Source organism: Oryx dammah, unplaced genomic scaffold (genome assembly GCF_014754425.2).
Source record: "Oryx dammah isolate SB20612 unplaced genomic scaffold, SCBI_Odam_1.1 HiC_scaffold_23, whole genome shotgun sequence".
Classification (NCBI taxonomy): domain Eukaryota; kingdom Metazoa; phylum Chordata; class Mammalia; order Artiodactyla; family Bovidae; genus Oryx; species Oryx dammah.
The window spans coordinates 77,975,081-78,001,399 of record NW_024070207.1 but is presented as its reverse complement, the minus strand read 5'-3'; the positions used below and the strand labels follow the sequence as shown (position 1 = coordinate 78,001,399).

Here is a 26,319-nt window from a genome sequence, read left to right as displayed (position 1 = left end):
CCCAACCCAGGGATCGAACCCAGGTCTGCCACACTGCAGGCAGACACTTTACCATCTGAGCCACCAGGGATTACTTTTAAGGTAGGTTTTACCTTTAAAATATCTGCTGCTTATCCCCTTTTCTCTCATCCAAATTTATCCAATACCACTGGCAAAAGTGAAACGTGAAAGTGTTAGTCACTCAGTTGTGTCTGATTCTTGGTGACCCCATGGACTATAGCCTGCCAGGTTCCTATGTTCATGAAATTCTCCAAGCAAGAATACTGGAGTGGGTAGCCATTCTCTTTCTCCACAGGATCTTTCTGACCTAGGGAATCAAACCCCGGTCTTCTGCATTGCAGGCATATTCTTTATCATCTGAGCCACGAGGGAATAGCCCTGGTGGTATTTAAGGTAGGTTTTACCTTTTAAAAAATCTGCTGCTCATACCCTCTTCTCTCATCCAAATTTATCCAATACCACTGGTAGTACCACCTATAAATTAATTAGCATGGGCTCACATGCATCCAAGAAGGATGTGACAGAGGTCAAGGTAAACTATCATCAACTCAAAATCATAGGCAGGCATGAAGCATCTCTATGAAGCCTGAGTCAGTTTGAATGTTGTGGGAGAACAAATGGCTCACAGACCTGGATGAATTCTTACCTCTGGAATCCATAGGGCACAGCTGACATGAGCCCATTTAGTCCCTGTTTTGGTGCTCTTCATGGCTCCACCTTTCTTTGGACATAACAGACATTGTGGATGAATGCCCAGGACACAGGAGCGACACAGCCAGCTGCCTTCTGGGACCTTGAGGATGCCGTAGCAGGCCTGGAGGCACGGGAAGGAGAGCAGGGAATGGTTAGCATCTACTTACTGGGTCAATGTCTGCTCTGGTACGTGGTCACTGAGTACCCTCCACTTTTAGGAGAAAAGGTCAAACAAGCTCATATCCAGGATTTAGTAATTTTAAAACACTCAAAACGAAAAGCAATTTCTAGCATCTGTTCTAAGATCAGCATGTCTCTCTATGAGAATTGATTTAAGGGCAACAGAATAAGACTAGAAGGATATACACGCAAAGGTTAGCCCAACTGTTATGAGTTTTGTGATTACATATTTTTTTCTTTTTTGCCTCCATTTTCTAAAGTTTTCTCAATGCTTATGTATTATAATCAGTCAGTCATATACTTACTGAACAATGTCTGTATGTCATGCACTGTTGTGATCAAGGAAAAAGTGTTAGGAAATAAGCAGAATGACACTTCTGAAAAGCAAATGAGCTAATGTTAAAGAGCCTGATAGAGCCTGGTGCATAAAAAAGCACTCTCAACAAATTGGAGCAATTACTTGCTTCGGTTGAAGAAAAAGGGACTTAATGGATCCTAAACCGAACACAATATTAGACTAATCACAATACTCCATAATGAGTTCTTGAAGCCACTTCAAATTCCTTACAGAATAAAGATGGATAAATAAATAAACAAACTACTATGGAGGGGAGGGAGATTAGATTGGGTAATATTTTAGATTTCCTTTTCACTACCTCTAATCTCACCCATCCTTCCCCCTTACTGCTTAATCCTGACCATTAGAGACTATAGCTGAGGGCCACTTGGCTCGCCAGGTGGCCTAGCATACCTTTACCAATGTTTGATTCACCATTGCAGATTCAAAGTCTGTGCCTGCCCCAGAGAGTTCACTCAAAGCTCAGATTCAACAGTCATTATCATGTTAGCCCCCAACTAGCCTAGCCCTCTTTCCAAACTCTATCCATATCACCACCATACTTTGCAGCTTCCAGATCCAAATTCCTTGATCCCTATTATCCACTTTCCTTCATCTATTGTCCCCTGGGCTTGCTAATATTCCCTTCAGAGTGGTCACTAGACTCTGACCAACTTCTCCATCACCACAACTACTCCATCAAAGTCCTTATTCATATCATGCCTGGACTGATTTATTTCTAAATTCTCTTCTTTTTCCTTCATACCTTCAATCCTTCTATTTGGCTGCTATAGTTTTCATACCAATGCACAGCAATAAAGCCTCTAAAATCTCCTTCTGCTCCCACCCCCAACCCCATCTAAAACCAGGGGTTGGCAAACTACTTAAGGCCCATTTCATAAGGGGTACTTGGTCAATATCATGTATTCTTCTCTAACTGTTATGTTTTATCTCCTCAGTGATACTGTAAGGTCACTGGGGTAGGTTCTTTATCATCAATTTATCTGGATGGCTTTCTATGCTGAGCTTGAGTAGGTGGTTTGGTAGAACAAATACATTTAACTCAAGAACTGAAGCTGGATTCTAACTAAGCTGCTCTCACAAAAGCAGGACATCATTTTATAAGGTCCCTAACCTTCAAAGCTTTTTCCTTTTCTGAAATTCAGAAAGTCTGCAAAGAAATGAAAGCAAGCTTCCTCCCTAAAATAGAGCCTCTTTCAGACCAGCAGAAGAAAAACCAGTAGCTGGTTCTAGGAATACCCTTTATTATATGGCCATTTTATTGGGTAGAAAATCGTTTACTGAGCTCTTGTGTAGACTTAGTCCTAGTCATAAGATCACAGAAGCTTGTAATTCACTGTAGCGGCTCTCAACTTTTCCTAGACTACAAAATGATGAAGGCTGGACTCTCATTTAAAAAAAACTGCCCACATGCACGAACATATGTTTCACATATAACTTCAGGGGGTTAATAAATTTAGTGCCAAACATTATATATATGACAGGTATAAAAACTACGAGCATGTACCTTCAGGTAAATTAATTTAGGCCTCAGTTTGAGTGTTCAATATTTGGGCTAAGAAGCAGAAAATGGAACACATTAAGGGACTTGGAATGGTCCCAATTTTCACACTTTTTAATGAAAAAAATTTAAGTTCTTTTTAAAATCCAAAATCTACTGATGTAAAATAAAACTCTCTTCTAAAGCACTGACCGTAAGTGTATTGTAGTCACGAAGAAACAAATATTTGATATAATATGGTGGCAGTAAAGAAGAAAAATTATGTTTAATAAAAACAATTGTCAACATGTCCCCAATTCTGTTAAGTAAACCAAATCTTCCAAATCATTTAAAGTCACTTTTCAGTCAACAGAGGGAGCTCTAACCTAAGTATCTCTTTAGAATTCAAGTGAACATACTCACTTTGGAAGAATTCTCTTACATGAAACTTTGTGTGGCACCAACACTCAGCTTTAATACATACCAGCTTATATTCTGCAAGGCCTGGTCACGTGTTATTGTCATTTCTTTCTACGTGAGGAAAGGGACCATTTATATTCATTACTGGGTATGTTTTCAAAGTAAAATACCTTTAAGGAGAATTATTATGCTACATTTTGTTACCCAAATAACCTGGAAATAATTCATTAATATTTTGTCCTAACTGTGAAGGAAAAATACAGAAAAAGTATACAGATGATCTTGGTACTATTACCTTCAAATCTATTAAAGATCCACAATCATTTATTTGAAAACTCTAGGGTAAGAAACATCAGGAAATTTAGAACTGGGCATATCTCAGGAAAGTAATACTGTATATACATGGCATATTACATAACCCCATAATGGGATCAGGGCAGTACATATAATCAAATACAATACATTAATAGTTCTCTAACAAAATATGAGTATTTTCACAAAATGGACTAAAGACTACAAAAAGCCTCACACTGGATAAGTCCTGCATCTTCCCTCAAATCATTTGGTGCCAAACTTATATAAAAAACAAACAAACAAAAAAACTTATAGTTTTCACAGCTTTAAAATTCTGGAAATGCAGAGAAGAGGCTGTGGACCTGTGCTGTCAGATATTTATATATTTAAGTTCATACTTAAGTGATAAAGATTTTCTCTGTCACTAAAGGTGGGACATAAATGCTAATACCTGGTAGAGTGAAGATAAATTTTCAAAATTCAGTCCAAAAGGATGCAAGTAAAAGGAAGAAAGAGACCCAACTGATTACAGAATAATTCTGAATACCTTTTAATACAAAGGGTTAGGTTAGGTGGCCCAGAGAATTAAAGTCTTAAATCCTGGTTTCTCTCTCCTGTATTATTTAATCATTTGAGTAATTTTGTAGCCAGAATGACATTTCTGAATTACAAATCATATCCTTCAGGATTGACAGGACAAAACCGAAGTTCCTTAGTTTATCAGGGAAGGCCTTTCACATGTCTCTCTAGTCTCACTCTCCATGCCTTCCCTACTCGACCCCATCACTCTCCACAGTTCTGAACTGCTCAGAGTTGCCTCTGACATACTTTGCCTACTCTTACTACCCCACCTGAACATGTTCTCCTCTCTGCCTGAACACATGCTGCTGTTTTTTTTCTGGCATTTCCCTTTAGCTGTTAAGATTCAGCTTGGGTGCACCTCCTAGAAGTTATCCCCAACCTCTATCCCTCCCATGCACTTCTACAGCAGCATGGACTTCTATCTACAAAAACGCTTGGCATACTATGCTCAATGGGCAGTTTCCTCGTAGAGCCTACACCAGACTCTGATTTCCCTGGGGGCAAAGACCTTGTCTGCCTCTTCATCACTGTGTCTTCAGCATGCAGCAGAGTTCTGGTACGTGGATGGTGTTGCATACCTATTTGCTAGATAAATTAACGAAATGAATGAAACACACATGTTCAAAAGGGTGAAAAATTACTTAGGGTAAGGGACTTCAAGAAAGGACTTGAACTAGATCTTGAAAGATACGTAAAGTTTTGTTAGCCAGAAGTGGGACAGGCTGTAAGAGGTTGGGTAAAGTCACTTCATCTCTCTTGGTATTATTTGTAAAATTAAGGAGTGGGTCAGTTTTTTACAATCCTAAAATTCTACTGTTTAAAAGTAGAGTGGACCAAGTTTCCTGGGAGTGGTATATTTGGGAGATGGAGGAGAGCTTTGGGTGCCAGGATGAGAAGTCTGTACTTCCAGATACAGGAAGTGTAAACTCACCAAGGAGTGAGTTACTGACCATGGGTATAACCTGATGATATAAAAAGGACTCCAAGGCAGAGGAGAGACTCCCAGGCAGGTAGCAAGGAGACTCCCCAGGGGACTGTAAAAGTATTGAACAAGGCGATCTCAATGGCTTGGGCATGATGATACACAATAAAGACCTGGGTTCAGCCCCCTGGATTAAAGTTAATAAGTCAACTTGGGGATCATAAGAAGTATTATTTCTAAAGGAATTACTGGAGAACAGCCAGGCCAAGTTGGTATTTTCACCCTTAAATGCAAGTTGCTACCCAGATATGGGTGCTGGAGATCATCACTGAGCTTCAGAAAGGGTGACCGTGGGGAGGTGGCGGTCTCCACTCTCACTAACCTGATGCACACAGATGTTACACTTATCACAGAACACCATATCATTCCCTTCTTCACTGTCTGGAGACCGGCACACATCACAGATCACATCTTCATCATACTCTATGCCTAGCCCTTCCTCTGTCTCAATAGCATGGTTCATATTTTCATGGCAATGGCGTTCCAGGACTTCTACTGTCTTTTCCATAAGATTCTCATCAACTGGCCCATAACCTGCACAGAAATACAAACAATCAATCAACCCATCAGTCAGCTGTCATTCCCAAATCACCTACTGTGAGCCCGGTGCAAGGGTGTGGGGATTCTAAAGGATAAAATCATCTCTTCCCTGATTTTAAAACCAGACTTTAAAGAATCTTTTACTAGAGCTGTTCCAAAATAAGTGTTTGACACATGAAAGGAGAAATACATTTCACCATATTCCTTGTAAGTTATATACACTGACCCTTTCAATTTTCTGTCCAAATCCTAGCCAGTCTCCTCCTAAATTTGTTTTCTCTCTTTCTTTTTTATTTTTGGCTGCACCATGCGACTTGCAGGATCTCAGTTCCCCAACCAGGGACTGAACCTGGGCAATGGCAGTAAAAGCCTGGAATCCTAACCACTAGACCACCAGGGAACTCCTCTGAATCTGTTTTCTCTTAATCCCACTGAGGGAGGACTTTCACTGAACTTTGTAATTTTGAACACTTTAATTTATAGTGTAATAATTAGAATCATGTAACTATTTGGATATAAATAACAATTCATTCTCAGCAAACTAGTTCCAATGAGCACATTTAATGGAAATTTTCATACAAAAAGGTATTAATTCATAAAAGAAAATTCTAGGTACTGTATATGTGACTATACATATGAAATACTTGTTTTTCAAATCTGATTTTTAGAAAATCCAATAGTATTTTCTAATGACAAACTATAATATAAAATAAACTTATCAGCATTCACAAATCTAATTGGAAATTCTTAAATTACCTTTTTTTTTGCCTCTTGATTCCTTTTCCTTCTATACTTTTAATTTTTCTCAGTCTTCTATACATAATAACCCAACCAAAGGATTCATATGATGGCTATTGGTAACAACTAACATTTTTCTTTTTAGGGGGACTGATGATTTTGTGAGAGCACACATGTATTTACTCTAACAGCTTATAAACCCAGGAATAATTCTCAAAATGATCCAAAACAAATTTACCCAAATATTTCACTTAATTTGTAATATAAGACCCTAAGGAACTTTAGAATTTCATATAAACTACTTTTCAATGCTGTAGCTACTTATGAAACCAAAAACTACTCAGGAAGTATGTTTAATTTTTCCAGCCAAGACAAATTACACACTTTTCCCCATGAAGTGAAGGACTATAGTGTCTGGTTAAAAAAACACTTGGATTCAAATTCCCACTTGACCTCATATTGGTTACATAAACTTTGCAGTTGATGGGGTTGCAAAGAGTTGGACATGACTGAGACACTGAACTGAACTGAAGCTTTGACAAGTTATTTGCGCTCTTTAGGACTTAGCTTCCTTATCTATAAAAATAAGGATAATAATACCAAACTCTTGTTTTCTTATGAGGCAGAGATGAGATCATGTTCATACATTGCTTAGTATGGTACAATGTATAGTATAGTAGGTATAGTATAGCATGCAGTAAGCTCTCAATTTTTAGAATTCCTTAATCTGAATAAAAAACATGCTGAAGTTAATATTATTTTTAAAACTTCATTTTAAGTTCTTAAAACCTTACTACAATATCACTCTAAAGGAAGGCTTGAGATAAAGTTATCCTCTTTTAAAAACTCATTCAAGCCTAAATGCAGTGTGGTATCATGGATGGGATCCTGGAACAGAAAAAGGTCATTAGTGGAAAAACTGGTGAAAACCCAATGAAGTCTAGAATTTAGGTAATATAGCACTGTACCTGCACTGGTTTCTTAGCTCTGACAAATGTACCATAGTAAAGTGAGATGCTAACATGAGGGGAAACAAACTGCATGAGGGGTATGTATACTGTATTAAATCTGCAGCTTTTCTTCAGACTTAAAACTTTCAAAAATCTTTTAAAAAAAAACTCATCCTAAGAGAATTAATGTGAAATACCAAAGGAATTTTGTTATAAGGCAGTGTCATGTTGAAGGCAGCACTGTAATGTCTTCGGTGTATTTGAATGCTATATGGTTCATAAATACAATTGCACATTGAGCCATCAATCCATTTGATTATACCCTCATGCTCTCATTTTCCCTGTCAGTTTTTTATTCCCTTTTCTTTGGGGTTCCCACCCTTAATTTTTTTTTGACTCCTGTCTTTCCTCTTAGAAGGTAGAACAAGAGAAGACACTAAACAAAAAGTTTTAAAAAGCAAGAAGTAAGTATCGGTTACTGGCAGAATAACTATCACTATCATGCCAAACTGAATTTAATATAATTTTAATTTTTTATTCACATGCATTTTATACGAACCTCAAAAGAAAGAAAAAAGAGGGAAGAAAAGGAATACCACTGATCCCTGTACTAACAATGAACAAATGTGATTCAAACAAAAGCAAATGTATCCTTTACTGTATCTCATACAGAGAGTTAAGAACCACCCAGTTTCACAGGACCACTTGGACCTAAACACTGTTTAGATGGAAGACAGGTCAAAAAGAACTGTGTGTAAGTATAAGGTGAGCTTCCTTTCAGCCCAGAATTTCCAAACATTGCTGGTATGGTACTGTATGGCATGTTTACTTTAAAATTACTACTATGTTTACTTCCAAGTTTTTTGTTTGCTTGTTTTTGCTTCATTTTATTCTATTTTTTGAGAGTTGCATGACAACTTTAGAACTCACTGGAGGTGGCCAAGAACTGCTTTGGGGATGTTTTGCCTTAGGCCTGCCATTCTTCTTCCAGGCAGCAAAATTCTAAATCCTTCATTAAGGCATCCTTGGTCATATCAACCTGTCAGTTGCAGTGGTGCTGCTTAATGCTAAAGTTAGAGCTTCTTGACATTAGGTGGCAATGTTAGAGGTGCCACTACCTTTGGCCCTGCTCACTGATCATAGTACTTTCCAGGGCTGAGTGAAAAACCAGTCTCAGAATCCTTCTCAACGTACTCAGAAATGGGCAACAGCCTCATGAAACCTACATGCCATCCCTGATCCATGATATTTACCATAAACAAGGAAAGAGAAGGAGAAAAGGTCAGGTTTAAATACCACTGCTCTACTTCAATATATTTATGCACTTCAGGAAATGCCTCATTAAGATTCAAGAGGAAAATAAATGAAGAGCCCAGAAAAGAAAGGAAGCCACAGAATGAAAGCAAGTTAAATGGTCCTGACAACTTAAAAAAAATAACAACAGATTCAGACAAGGAACAAGTTACATGTGAGGAAACAACTTACCCATTGCTGTGAGGTCTTCATTGAGTTCCTGGAGCCAGAAGATGTCCATGTCGTCTAGGTCATAGCGGCACACAGATGCCGCCAGCTCCATGATGTTGATGTAGCCAGGCTCTGTGGTCTCTGGGTTGGAGCACTGGATATATTTCCGGGGCCGGACAAACAGGATCTCCTTTTTCTTGTCGGCCATAACCCTAGCAAAACAAAAAAAGACACTGATAACAATCAACGAATGACAGATTCCATGCACTGACTGGATGGCTCGACAGCACTCAGGCCATACAGGGGAGCTAAATGTTCTCCCTCCCTACCCTGGGGAAATCTCCTGCTCTGCCAACTGAAAGGCATGATAAGACCCCTTTTTAGAAGGCAAATGGTTCTACAAATCCAGTTTTGTCATTTGCTGTGAATATTCTGACTTTTAATGAAATGCTTCATTTACCCTGTGGCTCCTAAGTCCCTACTACCACTCATTCTAATAAAATGTTGTTGCATTGTGCATTCTTGGTGCAATGGCCACCATATTTATTTAGAAGGGGAAATAGCAGAAGGAGTGGTACTTGTACAAAGGCACAGCCAGATTCTACGCCAAAGGTAAGTTTTAGCTAAACTCATGTTTTCTATCATAGAGGCCATACTGGACGGTAGTAAAGAGTATAGGCTATAGACTCACACAATCTGTTTTTTACTTCCATTCATTCACATGGTGATCTTGGGCAATTACTTAATTTCTATAAAGTCTAGTTTTCTTAGCTAAAATATAAGGATAATCATAAATTATAACAGTATCAAACTTATAGGGTTATTATGATTATATGAAATAAAATACATAAAGTGCTTAGGACAGTGTATAGTAAAAAGCTGGATGATTAATAATGCCATTGTTATTTTTATATCTTTTATTTTTACTATTTATACAGATGAGTTAAAGCCAAGAAGCTATAGATTTATACAAACTTAAGGCATTTATCAACTATAAATGATAGTGACTGTAAGTCTGGGCCAGGATAAGGCAATGGGATGAAAGATTCCCATTCTTCCATCAAATTATCTAGCAGGCCTGAGTCAACCCATATTTCCCCTAACCTCTCCTGACACTTAAGATCCTAAGGAAAGGAAACCAAATAAGGGAAGAAACAGAAATTCTCACACCAATGACTGGCTCCATAATCAATGTTTTAGATGCTACATGAAGTATCAGAACACATAACCAAGAGGGGATCTGAATAATTATTCCCTGGAAATTTTAAAGAACAGGGTAAGCCATCTAAAAAAGAGAGAAAGAAATATATATACATATATAAAATAGTGAAAACTGTTTCTCTGGAAGGCTTCTGGAGCCAGTTTCCCTACTTTAGAGTTACTATGTATGTAGAATGATTCATAAACATAAATGTATTCATATGAAAACACATAACTATATTAGGTTGGTGCAAAGGTAACTGTGCTTTTGCACTGTTGAATTTTGCCGTCTGATATTAGAATACATCGTTAAATAAACATGGCTATGTTACACATCATTTAAATGTACATTTCTTGCTTTATGTTTTTTGCTAATGGCTTATTACTTGCTGTTTATTTTATATTTATTTTAAACTATAGAAATGACGTTAGACAAAAAGTAAATTCGAACAATTTTTTTATTCAAGTTCAAAATGAGTTGTAAAGCAGGGGAGACAACTCACAACATCAACAATGCATTTGGCTCAGGAACTGCTAACAAACATACAGTGCAGTGGTAGTTCAAGAAGTTTTGCAAAGGAGACAAGACCCTTGAAGATGAGGAGTGTAGGCTGGCCATCGGAAGTAACAACAACCAATTGAGAGCATCATTGAAACTGGTCTTCTTACAACTATATGAGAAGTTGCTGAAGAACTCAGTATTGACCATTCTATGGTTGTTCAACATTTGAAGCAAATTGGAAAGGTGAAAAAACTCATTAAATGGTGCTTCATGAGCTGAGTGAAAATAAAAAAAAATTGTCATTTTGAAGTGTCTTCGTCTCTTATTTTACACGACAACAAACCATTTCTCGATCAGATTGTGATGTGTGATCAAAAGTGGGTTTTATATGACAACCAGCGATGACCAGCTCAGTGGCTGGACTGAGAAGCAGCGCCAAAGCACTTCCCAAAGCCAAACTTGTACCAAAAAAAAGGTCATGGTCACTGTTTGGTGGTCTGCTGCTGGTCTGATTGACTACAGCTTTCTGAATTCTAGCAAAACTATTACATCTGAGCAAGTTGATGAGATCACTGAAAATTGCAACACCTGCAGCTGGTATTGATCAACAGAAAGGGCCCAATTCTTCTCCATGACAATGCCCGCCCAACTGCACATCACATCACCAATGCTTCAAAAGTTGAACAAATTGGGCTATCAAGTTTTGCCTCATCTGCCATATTCTCCTGACCTCTCGCCAACCGACTACCACTTCCTCAAGCATCTTGACAACTTTTCTCAGGGAAAACACTTCCACAACCAGCACAAGGCAGAGAATACTTTCCAAGAGTTCATCGAATCCTGAAGCATGGAGTTTTGCACTACAGGAAAAAACAAACCTATTTCTCGTTAGCAAAAATGTGTTGATTGTAATGGTTCCGATTTTGATTAATTTAAAGATATGTTTGAGCCTAGTTATAATGATTTAAAATTCATGGTCTGAAAATGCAATTACTTTTGTACCAACCTAATATACAGAGGCACAGTCCACTCTGTAAATATAGAGTGAATATTTCCTAAGCATTCTTCTAGAAACTTATGATTCCAAATAATGCATGTTGTTAACTACATGCAATCACATATTTTAATTTTTTAAAAACCATATGGAGCTTTTAAAGCCAAAGGCAATAAAATATTTGAGGAAAAAGTGGAACTCTAAAATAATTAATGGAAGCTAAAAATTTGGGAAATGCTATCAGAGGCCTGCTTCCCACTGAAATGAACCCAACTGAAAAGGCCAAGACATGCATATGAATTCTCCACAGTCTATGAGATTAAATATGCTGTGCTTTTTGGTGCATGCTTTATGAGGTAATTATAGAATATTTTTTTCAAGATTCATCTTTTTCTAAAAGGAATAATATTTTGCTTATCTATTCATCTTAATTGCCTCAAATTCCCTGTGGAACAAGGTAGACCTATAGATGTTCTTGATTTAAACTAATACATTTATTAAGCTTCTGGGAGAAAATAAAAAGGAATATCTTTATGACCTTGGGATAGACAAAGATATTTTAAGTAAGACACAAAGTCATTAACCATAAAGGAAGAGATTGGAAATACTGTTTATCAACAGTGTATAATAAACTTTTACAAATCAAATAGAAAATGACAGATAAGTCAAATAAAAACTGGGCAAAAAATTTGAATAGACACTTCACAAATAAGGCTATCCAAATGGCAAAAATCTCAAAAGGTTCTCAACTTCAACAGTTAATACAGAAATGCAGACTGAAATCATAAGCACCATTACCTACCAGAATGGCTAAACTTGAAAAGATTAACCAAAAATTGAAGATACTAAGTGCTTGCAAGGAAATGCAGCAAACAGACCACTGCTGCTGGAAGTGTGAACTGGTACAATCATTTTGGCAAACTATCTGGCATCAGATATTATGGCTGAACATATGCATACCCTATGACCTAGCAAACCCACTCCTAGGAATATACTTTAAAAAGTATACATACATACATATATATATATACACACACACTAAAAGATGAACAAAAATGTCCATATTAGCGTTTTTCATAATAGCTGAAAACTGAGAACAACCCAAAATATCTATCAAAAGCAGAATGGATAAATAAAGTGAGGTATATTCACACAATGGAATATTACACAGAAGTGAAACTTAATGAAATGCTACATGCAAAAGCATGGATGAATCTCACAACCATAATGAGGAACAAAACAATCCAGTCTCAGTATGAAGGTTAAAAACTGGCAAAACTGTCACCTATAGTGAATGAAGTCAGTGGGGAGGAGAAGGAGGGCTTCTTGGGTGTTGATAATGCTCTATTTCTTGATCTGGGTGGAGGTTAAACAAGTGTATCATGAAAACTGAGTTATACAGTTATGCATTAGTTATCTTTCTGTGTGTATATTTCAATGCAAAATTTATAACATGATGATGATATTATCTCATTCATCTTTTCATATGTCTCAATCTAACAACTAAGCCTATGACAATAGAAAAAATTATAGGCTGAAACAGTAATGCCAAAGGATACCCACAAGGAGAAATTCTTATGATAGAGGGAAGGTCTATAACAATAAGTGAAAAAATATTGCTTTGGGTTTTGTAAAATTCAGCTTTAAGATCTTCAAGTACACATTATATTGCTATAGCTGGTGGAAATCCCAGGATCATTCCTTGGTGATTTTCTTCTCTGGGCACTATACACTAGGTAGAGGGACATTCTCTGAATGGTCATCAGATCACTGAACAACATAGCAAAAGCACACAAGCCTAGAGGTATGAGCAATTTTGTTAGGGTGATGTACTAAGTGCAATTTTAAATTTGGATGTTTGAATGTAAATGAATGTCTAATAATTTCCTGGATGGCCAATTTTGGTCAAAGGACCCACAACCACACCTGCTTAGCCTCATAGAAAGAAGGCCTCTCCACCTGCTCCTCAGGGTAGGTCAGCTAACCTCTGGCCCATGTGAACACTGCTGTGACACTAAAGAGGCATTAAAAGGAAGCTGGAACCACTCTAAGCTGACCTATAGCCTCTTCCAGTGTTTTATGTGCACTGAGTCCTCAGTGAGTTTTCAGTTGATCTAAATATTTAACAGGGAGAGACTATTATTAAAGAGACTTCATTTCCTACTGAATGGATCAGAATCATTTGTGAATAGCACAAAAACTGCACAAATACCATAACATCATGGACTTTTAAAAGGCTTGAGTAAATGTCTTAAAAGCTAACTAAATAAAAGCCCCTTTTAATAATATCCCTAGGAATAGTTTCCCAAGATGCCCCTTGCTAATCTTGCCACTCTTGCTTCTCTGCAAGACTCCATGTCTCATCTATGAAACAAAGGACAATTATAACCTCTATGACAGATGGTATTTAAAAAATTCCACATGCTCTTCTACAATGTGACTCTGCCCCTCCCCCAAGTGGTGAAGTCTATTTCCCCTCATCTTGAATCAGGGAGGGCATATGACTGTTTCCACCAACGGAATACAGCAGAAGTGATGCTATGATAATTGCAAGGCTGGGTCATAAAAGGGAAAACAGCTTTCACCCTGTTTGCTGGAACACATGCATATGGACCCCTGTACCTAAGGCCTGTAAAGAGTCTGCCTACACTGAGGTTGTCATGCTATGAGGAAACCAAATCAAACAGGGAGGCCACATGCAATATTTACATCATCCCAGCCCAGGGAGCAGACATGTTAGTGAAAAAACCTTTAGATGATTCCAGCCCCCAACCACTGAGTCACCCCAAACTTCAAGTCTTCCTCACTGAGGCTCTAGACATCATAGAGCAGAGACTAACCATTCCAACTGTGCCCTGTCTGAATTTCTGACCCACAGAGCCTATAAGTATAAAAACATGGTTGCCTGACAATAAGTTGGGGAGCAACAGTAACTGAAAAAACAATTTATAGAGCAATAGTAACTGGAAAAACCACCAAAAGACTGCTTTAAACTTTAAATAAGATAGATGTGTATATAAAAGTACTCTTTATTGATTCTCATAACTGAAAGCAAAATGGTAGACTGCTGCTGCCTAAAACAGAAAGGAAAAAGAGCTGAAGAGTGGGGCAAGGAGAGTGCGGGGAGGTGAGAGAAGTATGATGGTGAAATACAGCAGTGGAGTGGGAGGTAGGCTTGTGCTCCCATATATCACTAGGGGCCATTCTTCCTTTGACTTATATATATGAAATTTGATATATCTTGAAAGTAGAACCAAGGGGATCCCCTTTGATATTGAATATGGGGTATGAGGCAATGCAGAATCAAAGATGATTCTATGAATTTTGGTCTGAAAGACTGAACAGGAAGAATGAATCTGCTATCAGTTAAATGTATAAAATTACAGGTGGAACTAGACTGGGAAGAACATCAGTAATTCAGTATGGGACATTTTAAGTCCGAGATGTCTATTGGACATCCAAGTGGAAATGCTGCATTGGTGTTTACCTATTTGAGTCTAGAGTTTAGTGAAGAAAGTACTGCTGTCTGTAACCTAGTTAACCAAACATTTACATTCCAAGGAGAAATAGGGGCCTCTCTGGGTATTTAATCATCCTCTCTTTCAGTATCACCAATGACTCAGAAGCATATTTGTTAACTGAAAAAAGCAAGCTACAGAATATTCCCATTTATTTGTACATACATATGTACATGTTGTCAGAGAAGGTAATGGCAATCCACTCCAGTACTCTTGCCTGGAAAATCCCATGGACGGAGGAGCCTGGCAGGCTGCAGTCCATGGGGTTGCGAAGAGTGGGACACGACTGAGCGACTTCACTTTCACTTTTCACTTTCATGCATTGGAGAAAGAAATGGCAACCCACTCCAGTGTTCTTGCCTGTAGAATCCCAGGGATGGGGGAGCCTGGTGGGCTGCCATCTACGGGGTCGCACAGAGTCGGACATGACTGAAGTGACTTAGCAGCAGCATGTACATGTTGTATAAGCACACACATACAGTTAATATTTGTGTTCTGATGTTTTTGTTTCTACAGTAAGTCAATTAATAATTCATCTAAGGCTTCCCAGGTGGTGCTAGTGGTGAAGAATCTGCCTGCCAATGAAGGAGCCACAGGAGATGAGGGTTCCACCCCTGGGTCGGGAATGGGATCCTACTCCAGTATTCTTGCCTGGAAAATTCCAAGGGCAGAGGAGCCTGGCTGCTACAGTCCATGGGGCCACAAATAGTCAGACATGACTGAGAGAGTGAGTATGGGCACACAAGCACACACATACAACATTAACCATTTATGTGTAATATAACTTATAATGCATGCTTCCTTTCAAACAAACATAAAGCATTGTTTTCCTTCCATCGGACCCTTACTGTGAAAGAAATCATTTTAAATAAACAAATGAAAACAAAACAAAAACTATCTGAAGCATATCACTGATGAGCATCAAAATCATCCAGTCTACCTAAAAACATGTAATGGTGTTACTATCATTTTTATTTGTTGAACTTAACTTCAAAAAATTCCTGTAGTAATGAACAGGCTTATCTAAACAGCTGAAACTTGCAGTGCAAGATGGCTCTGTTTCATAATTCTCTGTACCCCTCACCTCAGTCACCACATATACATATTACACTATCCTAAAGGACAAGAGAATTGCAGAAACAACAATGGAACAGAGAGGAAAACCTTACCTGAAAGCCAGAACAATTCTAAAAGGATTTGCTTTACCTAATCTGCTGTATCTTTTTCCATCCCTTTTCAGTTACTACAGCAATGAATAAGAGTAATTCTAGGACCCAAGAAACATGTCAATTCATATACATCCAAAATTTCTTCTATAAGTCCATTAGAAAACACAATTCTGAAGTACTTTGACAATCTTGTGGCTTAGATAATAAAAAAAAAGCATGTTTAGTTTTATTAGTATTTAAGTTTCTCTAGCTGATTGACTTAATCTGGCTGTAGGCAATAAGACAAGTAACTCAAATACAAACATTATAAACATTACTACTGTGATGGACTGAAGAGAGTCACAAATCCTTTGATAGTCCTGTCAAGAGGTAGGGTCAATTTCCCTCCTCTTCAGTCTGAGACTGCTCTAATAAAATATGGTAGAAGTAGTATTATGCCATTTTCTGAGCCCAGGCCTTGAGAATGGCACCTTCTACTTCTTATCTCTAAGAATACTCACTCTTGGAGCCCAGAGCTGCCATGTAAGAAGTCAGGCTATCCTGATCATGTGGACAGGTCCTAATACTAAATGGGAATCTGGGCAGTACACATCATAGCATCAACTACAGGGTTACAGTGGTGAATAAAATCAGTAAGGCTCCTGTGCTCATGTAGCTTTGAGTTTGTAATGCCACTACCAAAGTGTAAGAGAGAAATGCTAATATGTTCACCAAACCCTAGATGTTTTCCATCTAGGCACATAGCAAGGCTGCATTCCCCAGTACCCTTTGCAGTTAAGTGGGCCATATGAATGAGTTCTGGCTAACAGCATATGTGCGGATCATCTACTTCAAAGTCTAGACCCCCTCCAAATCTACCTGCATCACCCTCCATGCTGTCTTATCTTTTCCTGCAAACTAGATTTAGAAGTTTGGGGGTGGAAGAGTGGGAAAAGACCTAGCAGATAAGAGGAGCCACTCCAAAAAGAGCCTGAGTCTCTGAATGACTGTGAGTGGCAGAGATGACTGACATCCCAAACCCACACTGGATGGAGACATGTGCAAAAAATAAAACCTTCATTGTGTTAAGATGCTGAGATTCTTGGAGATGTTTGTTATAGCATTTGGCCTATCATGACTAATACATACATAATGGTAAAAAGTTATTTCCCAGTATTTTCATGTTTGTTTCCACTTAAGTAACTATTGCATTACATTAGATTCATTCTTAAATTTCTCTAACAGATTTATATTTTGGGATATTCTCTCTAGAGATATCCATCAGTAGAAAATAACCAACCAACAAGGTTTAAATTTTACTAACACTAATATGGAGGAGTCAACTCAAAATAATATATTAAAAGATTTTTATTTTTACATTCTGATACTTTTTATATGGTATTGTGAACTGCTGCAACATTCATTATTAAAAACATTTAGCACAAAATCAAGGAATGTCCTCATGCTTTTACACACAGATTAATTTTTTATGTTTGGGAGGCAGTAAGAATTTTTACAATTAAATAACTATTAGTGAACATTTCTTTTTATTTTTTTTTAATGTAACAATATTAATTTAATGTAATAATGTTTGGTCAAAACTAAAATCACTATTCCAAAGATGAATCTAACACTGATTCTTGAGGTGCAGGTTTTGAGTTTTATGTGCATAAACCACCCTGTGAATATTTCTTTGTATATGAAAGTAATATAATAATCATTGAAAATATTAGTTTTAAATTTAAACGCAATCATAGCAAGGGTTTGTTATGAAACATTTACATTTGTTTAGATTTGGCAGTTGTGTCAGAAGAAAATACTTCGCTTTATTTTAAGAATAAAGCTACATCTTTTAATTTCAAAAACTAAGTATTCTCTCAATAGTGTAAATAACCACACTGTTACCAGGCACCTCCTTAACTGCTAGGAAATTTGTAACCTATGAAAAAAACAAAAAAACATATAAAAAGAAACACTAACATTAAAAGTTATAAAATCAACCAATAAAAAGGAACATATCTGATATTGTCCTATATAGGGGGAAAAAGTAGCATCTCTGGACAGAGTCAAAGGACAGTAGAGAAATTAGCATCTCAGTTTAAAATAGGAATAACTAAAAAAATCAGTTTGGTAGATTTGTGAAAGGGGATTTAAAAAAATGGAACTGGGATTTCTTGGTTATTCAAGAACCATGCTTTCTTTCTTAGCATCCTGGTGGAACCAAGGTGGTTGAGGTTGGGATATAGTGTCCATTTTCAAAAAGGAAGCTGCTCAACAAGTAGTGTCGGGACACTTGGATATCCACATGCCAAAGGATGAAGTCAGACCTTTAACACCTCACACCATACACAAAAATAAACTGAAATGGATCAAAGACCCAAATATAAGAGTTAAAACTACAGAATTCTGAGAAGAATTCTAGGTATAAAACTTCATCTTGGTTTAGGTAATGATTTCTTACATATGACACCAAAAGGACAAGCAACCAAAAGAAAAAAATAGATACACTGAACTTCATCAAAATTAAAAACTTCTGTGCCTCAAAGGACACCATCAATGAAGTGAAAAGACAACCCAGAGAATGGGAGAAATTATTCACAAATCATGTATCTGGTAAAAAACCTGTATCTAGACTATGTAAAGAACTTTTACAATTTAACAATAAAAAGACAAATTAACACATTTTTCTAATGGGCAAAAGATGTGAATAATTTCCCCAAAGAAGAGATATACATAGGAGGTATGCATGGGTGCATCAAGTAAAAATGGAACATTCTACAGCTGCTAGTCAGGGGACATCATCACCCTTTTCACTAAAAGGCTAGATTTTCAGCAGCCAAAGGCAGCCATTTCAAAGTGAATATGACAGAACATAAAGAGATGAACTGACATGTTTCACTTTACAGTTTGAACAGTAATGTTTCACAGGAAATGAAAAAAAAAACCATTGTATTTGCTAACCACATAAAAGCTTCTTCTCTTTGTAATAAAGTACAAAAGCTCTCTTCCAAGAACATATAACTGGCTGATAAGCACATAAAGAAAAGATGTTAGGACTTCTCTAGCGGTCCAGTGGTTAGGAATCTACCTTCTATTGCAGGGGATGTGGGTTCAATCCCTAGTCTGGGAACTAAGATCCCACATGCCCAGGGGTAACTACTGAGCCTGTACCACAGAACTAGAGAGACCAGGTGCCACAACTAAGACTCAACATAGCCAAAAATAAACAAATAAATAAATAATAAAAAAGAAAAGATGCTCAACATCATTAGCCAACAAGCAAATGCAAAATCACAATGAGATGTACTTCATACCCACTAGGATAGCTATAATTTAAAAAATAGAAGTGTTGGTTAGGATGAGAAAATGGAATCCTCATAAAATACTGGTAGGAATGTATGGTTGACCCTTGAACAAGACAGGGGTAAGGGGTGCTGACACCTCATACAGTCAAAAATTCACATATAATTTACAGTTGGCCCTCCATATCTGTAGTTCTGGATCTGTGGATTCAAACAACTGCAGACTGTGTATTACTATAATATTTACTATTGAAAAAAATCCACATATAAGTGGACCTGCACAGTTCAAGCTGACATTGTTCAAGGGTCAACTATAATATCTTTTGGTTGTTTACTAATTTTCTTTCCTAAAACCCACCCACTTTCCTCTTTGCTTCCTTTATCCTATTCTCTTTACAATGATAAATGTATACTGAAAACCTACTATTAGGCAGTAAGGGTTCTGCTCTTAAGTAGCTTATAGTCACATTTGTTGTCTTTCCTTTTCTCTTCTAATCACATACTGCTGTGCTGTCATGTGCCCACTACCACATTTTCTTACCATCTACACATTCCTCTGTTTGTGATGATTGCATATATTTATAATTATATATATGGATGATATTTTTATTAACATTATTGAGGTATAAATGACATATCAAGCTACATATATTTAAAATGTACAAATTAACAAGTTCTGACACACATATAAATTTGTGCAACAAGAATACAACCAACATAAAAAATATAACCATCACCTCTAAAAGTTCTCTTATATCCTCTTGCTCCACTGGCCACTTCCAAAAAACCCAATGATCTGCTGTCACCAAAGCAGGTAGTCCTCACTTTGCACAGTGGTATTGTACTGTAAAAATGACTGTGCATGAAACTGTGAAAAGCAATCTTAATAATCACTGGGGAAATTATGATTTTTCAGTGACCTTTAAAATTTTTGTCAAAACATTTTACTCTCTTATTGTTGGCTATATTATATAGGGAAATAAAAAATATTAAAACCAATATGCATTTAATACCCTATCATTTGAAACACTGAGAATTTAAACTCTTTTATCTCTTTGTAAAACTTATCAAGAGTACAGTGCTTAATTCTTAATTTACAAAACTTATGAAACAGAATAAGCAACTCTTCTATGTCCTGGAAAGTTGTCATACTGTTCTATGAACTTGGATTAGTTTCCAACATTTTGTCCTTTGTGCTTTCACTGCTGTAAAATTTTTTGAGAGTTCCTTTAATGTAAGTTTTATTCTGGCATCATTTTATCTGGAACATCTTCATTCTTTTAATCACAATCACCTTCTTCATGTCTGTATGTCTGCCTTCATTAAGTTCCTCTAGCTGCATATCTAGAGCCTCTCAAATTGCAACAGTGTATTCACATTCCCATGTTCAACTATTTATTCTATAACTACATTGAATTTGATTCAAATTTCTCTTTCAGTATTATCAGTTTTCATTTCTTTAAGTGTTTGGTAGAATTTCCCAGTGTAACCATCTGGGCCTAGAGGTATTTTTATGGAGAGTTTTTAATTACAAATTCAATTTCATAAATAGTTATGAGGCTATTCAACTGATTATTTCACATTGAGTAAGTTGTGGTAATTTGTTTGGATAACCCCCAGGAAGGCAGGAAAAAACAAAAGAGAAAAATAAAAAACAGAGAACACTCATATACACACACAATAAAATAAAACGGCAGACTTAAGCCCTAACATATCATTAATTACATTAAATGTAAATGGTCTTAACACATTAAGTCAAAGGTTGGCAGAATGGATTAAAAAACATGATTCAAATATATGCTATCAAAAACACTTAAGATAGAAGCATATAAATCAGTCAAAAGTAAAATAAAGGAGAAAGATATAAATACAAACATTACTGAAAAGAAAGCAAGAGTGACAACATTAATATCAGATTAAGTAGCTTTCATAGCAGAGAAAATTACCAGAGATGGGGAGGAATATTACATAATAAAGAAAGGATAAATTCACCAATAAAATATAGCAATCATAAATATATGTGCACCAAACAACAGTGATACAAAATATTTGAAACAAAAACTGATTGGGATGAAGGAGAAAAAATAACTTCCCAATTATGGCTGGAGACTTTAACCTCTGTGATAGAACAGACAGAAAATCATCCAGGAGATAGAACTCAACATTAACTAAGAGGATTGAACTGACATTTATAGAATACTCCACCCAACAGCAGCAGCACAGGCATTATTTTCAAGCACCCATGGAACATATACCATGATAGACCATATCCTGGGCTATAAAATAAAACAACAAATTTAAACAAATTGGTATTATACAGAGTGTTCTCTAATACAATGGAATCAAAACTAGAAATCAGTAATAGAAAGATAAGAAAATATTCTAATAAAGTAAAAACCACACTTTTAAATAAAAGAAGTCTCAAGGGGAAAAAAGTGAAAAGGTCTCAAAGGAAAAAATACACTAAAGTGAATGAAAATGAAAATATAACACATCAAAATTTTTGTGACATAGCTAAAGCAGTGATGAGAGGGAAATTTATAACATTAAATCCTCATATTGGAAAATGAAAGTCTCAAATCAATAAGCTATGCTTCCAATCCAAGAAACTAGAAGAGCAAAATAAATCCAAAGCAAGTAAAATAATTGAAGTAGTAGAGATAGCAGAAATAAATTAAAAACAGAAAAGATAATGAAACCAAACTCCAAATTCAGATTTACATCCTACAATTTATCATGTCAAGGGTCTGCTATAATACCTGGCTGCAGTGAAGTGTTTACCATTGGTTTATTGTGATTATCATGGCCACTCCTGAAAGAAGAATGTTATTTATGTATGGCTGCAGCACCAAACAGACAGTGTGGCATATGAATGACAATGCAGCTTCATGTGATGCTGTGGGACATGTGGGATACCGAACATTGCCTAAGATTCTGAGCCATACTGCCCTAGCATTTTGCATGAGCAGCTATATAGCTTTGCAGTAGAAAAATCTAAAGAATCTACAGCACATGTTGTAGTTTGGAGAAAGACAGAAGCACAAAGAAGTTATACCATGGAGAGTACTTTGTGTGGCTGTGATCAGGGAACACATAAGGGTTTACAGATTGGTACTCAAGAATTGGAAGAGATGGGAGCAAAATTTTGTGTTGGCCTATCGTGTTTGAAAAGACTGATATCCCCATTCGAATATAATCTGCCTTCCAGTCTGCTTGACTTTGAAAATGACTTGATTGAATGGAGCTGCAAAGTAACTAGCCCCCCTACTTATGTTTTGGATGAAGATGAACCTCGATTCCTTGAAAAAATAGATTACAGTATAGATAGTAATGATGAGTTAGGTATCGAATTGACTGAAAACGCAAGACACTATGAACCTTCTGCCCAAGAAGTAGTAGTTTCTGACTCTGAATCAAGAACCCTTTGTTCAGAGGGTTGAGCCCTTTGCCATCTCTTGTTAATTGCAAAGAAGAAACGAAATATATTGGTTTTTATTACACAGCAAGTTTGAGAGAAATGAGTTTATAGAGAGCTGACTCAGATAAACAGAAAGCAATTTGGGCCTGTTTGGTTTAAAGACAATGAATACGTTTATTAATTCATGATAAAAAGATGGCTTTGTGAAATGGTCAGTAAAAATGACCAACCTATAGCAAGTAAAAAAGGAGATAAAAATGGCCAATATCAGGTATGAAAGAGGGGGGATATACTACTGTTTCTTTTGCTTTAAGTGTGTTCATAATTGCTCACTGAAGCATTTTTATGATGGCTCCTTTTAAATCTTTATTAGACAATTCTACTATCTCTGTCACGTTGGTACTGGCAGCTACTGATTATCTTTGATCAAGTTGAGATCTTTTTAGTTCTTGATATGAGTGTTTTTCCTCCACTGGAACCTGGGTATTATGCTACAAGACTCTGGATCTTCTTTAAACCTTTTATTTTTACTGGCTTCCTCTGACACTGCTCTGGCTGGACATCTGGTTGGGAAGGATATCACCTCATCACTGTTAGGTGATTGTAGAAGTCCTGGTTCACCATTTGGCCTATGTTGACATTCAGGGGCAGGAATTCTTTGTTACTACTGAGGGAGGCTGAGAGTTCTGGCTTCTCACCAGGCCTCCACTGATACCTCCCTTGCTGGGACTGGTAAGATAACCTTACTACTACTACTACTGCTAACTCACTTCAGTCTTGTCCGACTCTGTGCGACCCCATAGACAGCAGCCCACCAGGCTCCTCTGTCCATGGGATTTTCCAGGGAAGAGTACTGGAGTGGGGTGCCACTGCCTTCTCCGATAACCTTACTACTGCTCCCTATATGGTCTTCATTGATACCATGTGGCAGGGGGAGGTATCCTCATCACCTCTAAGGAGTGGTGAAAGTCTCTGATGCTACCACAGATGGGAAGGAGAGGGATACATGATTATTACTGGTTTAAGGTGGTAGTCTAGGCTCCTCGCTGTTACTGCAACAGTATATAAAAATACTGACAGTAAAGACATGAAAATGCCTGACTCTTATGTTCATTCATGATATTGTTGTGATTTCTAGAGATTGTGGCAATGATGATGAGCTAGTAAGGTTAAGTATGTGTGTTGGGCAAGACTGAAGTTTTTCTTAACAGAGAATAGACAGTCTCTCTGTGGGTGGGACAGCCTGGGCTTGCGTTTTTAGAAGTGATTTGATAAGCATTTCTGGAACATGACTAAGACCTAAGAACCTGCTGCTGCTGCTAAGTCGCTTCAGTCGTGTCAGAGTCTGTGTGACCCCAGAGACGGCAGCCCACCAGGCTCCTCTGTCCCCGGGATTCTCCAGGCAAGAATACTGGAGTGGGGTTGCCATTTCCTTCTCCAAGAACCTGATGCTATGGGCCAAAAATTCAAGAATGTGGTCTCTGATTTTTAAGAACCTAATATGTACTAGAAATAGATAGCTGTACAATGAGATGTACAATTTCTCATAGTAACCAGGAGGTCCCACCAGTCCCTTTATCTGATGCTATTCCTTTCTTCCCTCACTCATTCATTTAAACTTACACCAAGCATTTTATTTTATGCTGGCCTTCATGCAAAACACTGGCAAAGACCAGTAGGAAAAAATGGCTTCCAAAACTAGCTTCCAAACTTTACTCTTGAAGAGCTAAACTTACTATGTCCTCTTGGCAAAAAATACTCTCCTACTTAAACTTCTTCTTAAGTCTTTGCAAAGGAAGGCTGTGTGCTTATGGTTAACCCAATTATTTCAGTTATCCCCTTTCACTTGGGTTTATGCATTTTACAAACTCTGTATGTTTTGGCCCTCTGTTTACAGATGCTATCACTATGAGGCCCCTATTAAAATGAAGCAACTTCTCATGGAGTTATATATTAATAGAGTTATTATAGGGTTATGTAATTAGTGCTCTGTTTCTCTTCAAAGGCTAATAAATGCTACTGATTGTTGAGTCAGACTGGGAAATCTTGGTCTCCAAAACCTTATCATAATTTCAGATTGGACTTCAAACAGTTTTATCCTGTGAATAGGTACATATTATATCCCTAAATAAAGAGTCTGACTGACTACTGACCTATCTTAGTCTGGTATAATCTGCCATTGGTCTGAGTGAATTGCTGAATATGTATGTGACTTAGCATTATAAATGTATAGTTAGCCACTCAAAGTCTTCCCTCAAGCAACTCACAGACTACTGTAAGAACATTCATTCCCTAAATCAAAGATACAACCATGAAAATACCTGACGGAAGGCTGTGGAAGAGTGTCTGGATTGGCTGGTACTTGGACTCCCTTTTCCCATTCTTCTTTCCATGTATCCGTGAAGAGGTAATAGTTGTCAGGGTTAATATGGTGAGAATCTGGAATCTTCATGGCACTGATAAGGTCCTTCCGGAATACCTGTTAAGACATTGCACACACCTTGAGAAGACCATTACTATGGAATTAACACCATTTAATGTTCTCCTTTTAAAAAGACCATCCCCACCTACTCTGCACTCCAACAAGAGAGACATCTCTAACTTCCTAAATGGTCAGATCAACTTCTATTTGGAAAGGGTGTGAAGAATTGACAGGAAAGTCAGCTTATTCTGGATTTAATAAAGAGTAAAGGGGTTTTTCCTGAATTTTCTTGGGCTCCTTGAATTTAAATCAACAGTACCGGTTATTCTTAAAAAGTCTCTGTAAAATAAAAATCCTTAACTGTCTCAAATTAATCAACAAGTATCCAATGACAATTTATAATTATTTAGCTATCACCTTATTTTAAAATTATTTCAGTTCAATTCAGTTGCTCAGTCGTGTCCGACACTGCAACCCCATGAATCGCAGCACGCCAGGCCTCCCTGTCCATCACCATCTCTCGGAGTTCACTCAGTCTCACGTCCATCGAGTCCATGATGCTATCCAGCCATCTCATCCTCAGTCGTCCCCTTCTCCTGCCCCCAATCCCTCCCAGCATCAGAGACCTTTCCAATGAGTCAACTCTTCACATGAGGTGGCCAAAGTAATGGAGCTTCAGCTTCAGCATCATTCCTTCCAAAGAAATCCCAGGGCTGATCTCCTTCAGAATGGACTGGTTGGATCTCCTTGCAGTCCAAGGAACTCTCAAGAGTATTCTCCAACACCACAGTTCAAAAGCATCAATTCTTCGGCGCTCAGCCTTCTTCACAGTCCAACTCTCACATCCATACATGACCACAGGAAAAACCATAGCCTTGACTAGACGGACCTTAGTCGGCAAAGTAATGTCTCTGCTTTTGAATATACTACCTAGGTTGGTCATAACCTTTCTTCCAAGAAGTAAGTGTCTTTTAATTTCATGGCTGCAATCACCATCTGCAGTGATTTTGGAGCCCCCCAAAATAAAGTCTGACACTGTTTCCACTGTTTCCCCATCTATTTCCCATGAAGTGATGGGACCAGATGCCATGATCTTCGTTTTCTGAATGTTGAGCTTTAAGTCAACTTTTTCGC

The 26,319-nt window shown here is 37.4% G+C and overlaps 1 protein-coding gene across 1 annotated transcript in view; it reads right to left on the bottom strand.

Moving 5' to 3' along the window:
* JADE3 (jade family PHD finger 3) overlaps positions 1–26,319 on the bottom strand; it is a 142,945-nt gene that overhangs the window by 26,530 nt on the left and 90,096 nt on the right. The window contains exons 4-7 of the mRNA XM_040265825.1: positions 25,085–25,242; positions 8,703–8,893; positions 5,312–5,523; positions 647–814 (exon numbers count right to left, since the gene is read on the bottom strand). Of these exons, the coding sequence (XP_040121759.1) occupies positions 647–814; positions 5,312–5,523; positions 8,703–8,893; positions 25,085–25,242 (729 nt within the window). The remainder of the gene's footprint in view (positions 1–646; positions 815–5,311; positions 5,524–8,702; positions 8,894–25,084; positions 25,243–26,319) is intronic.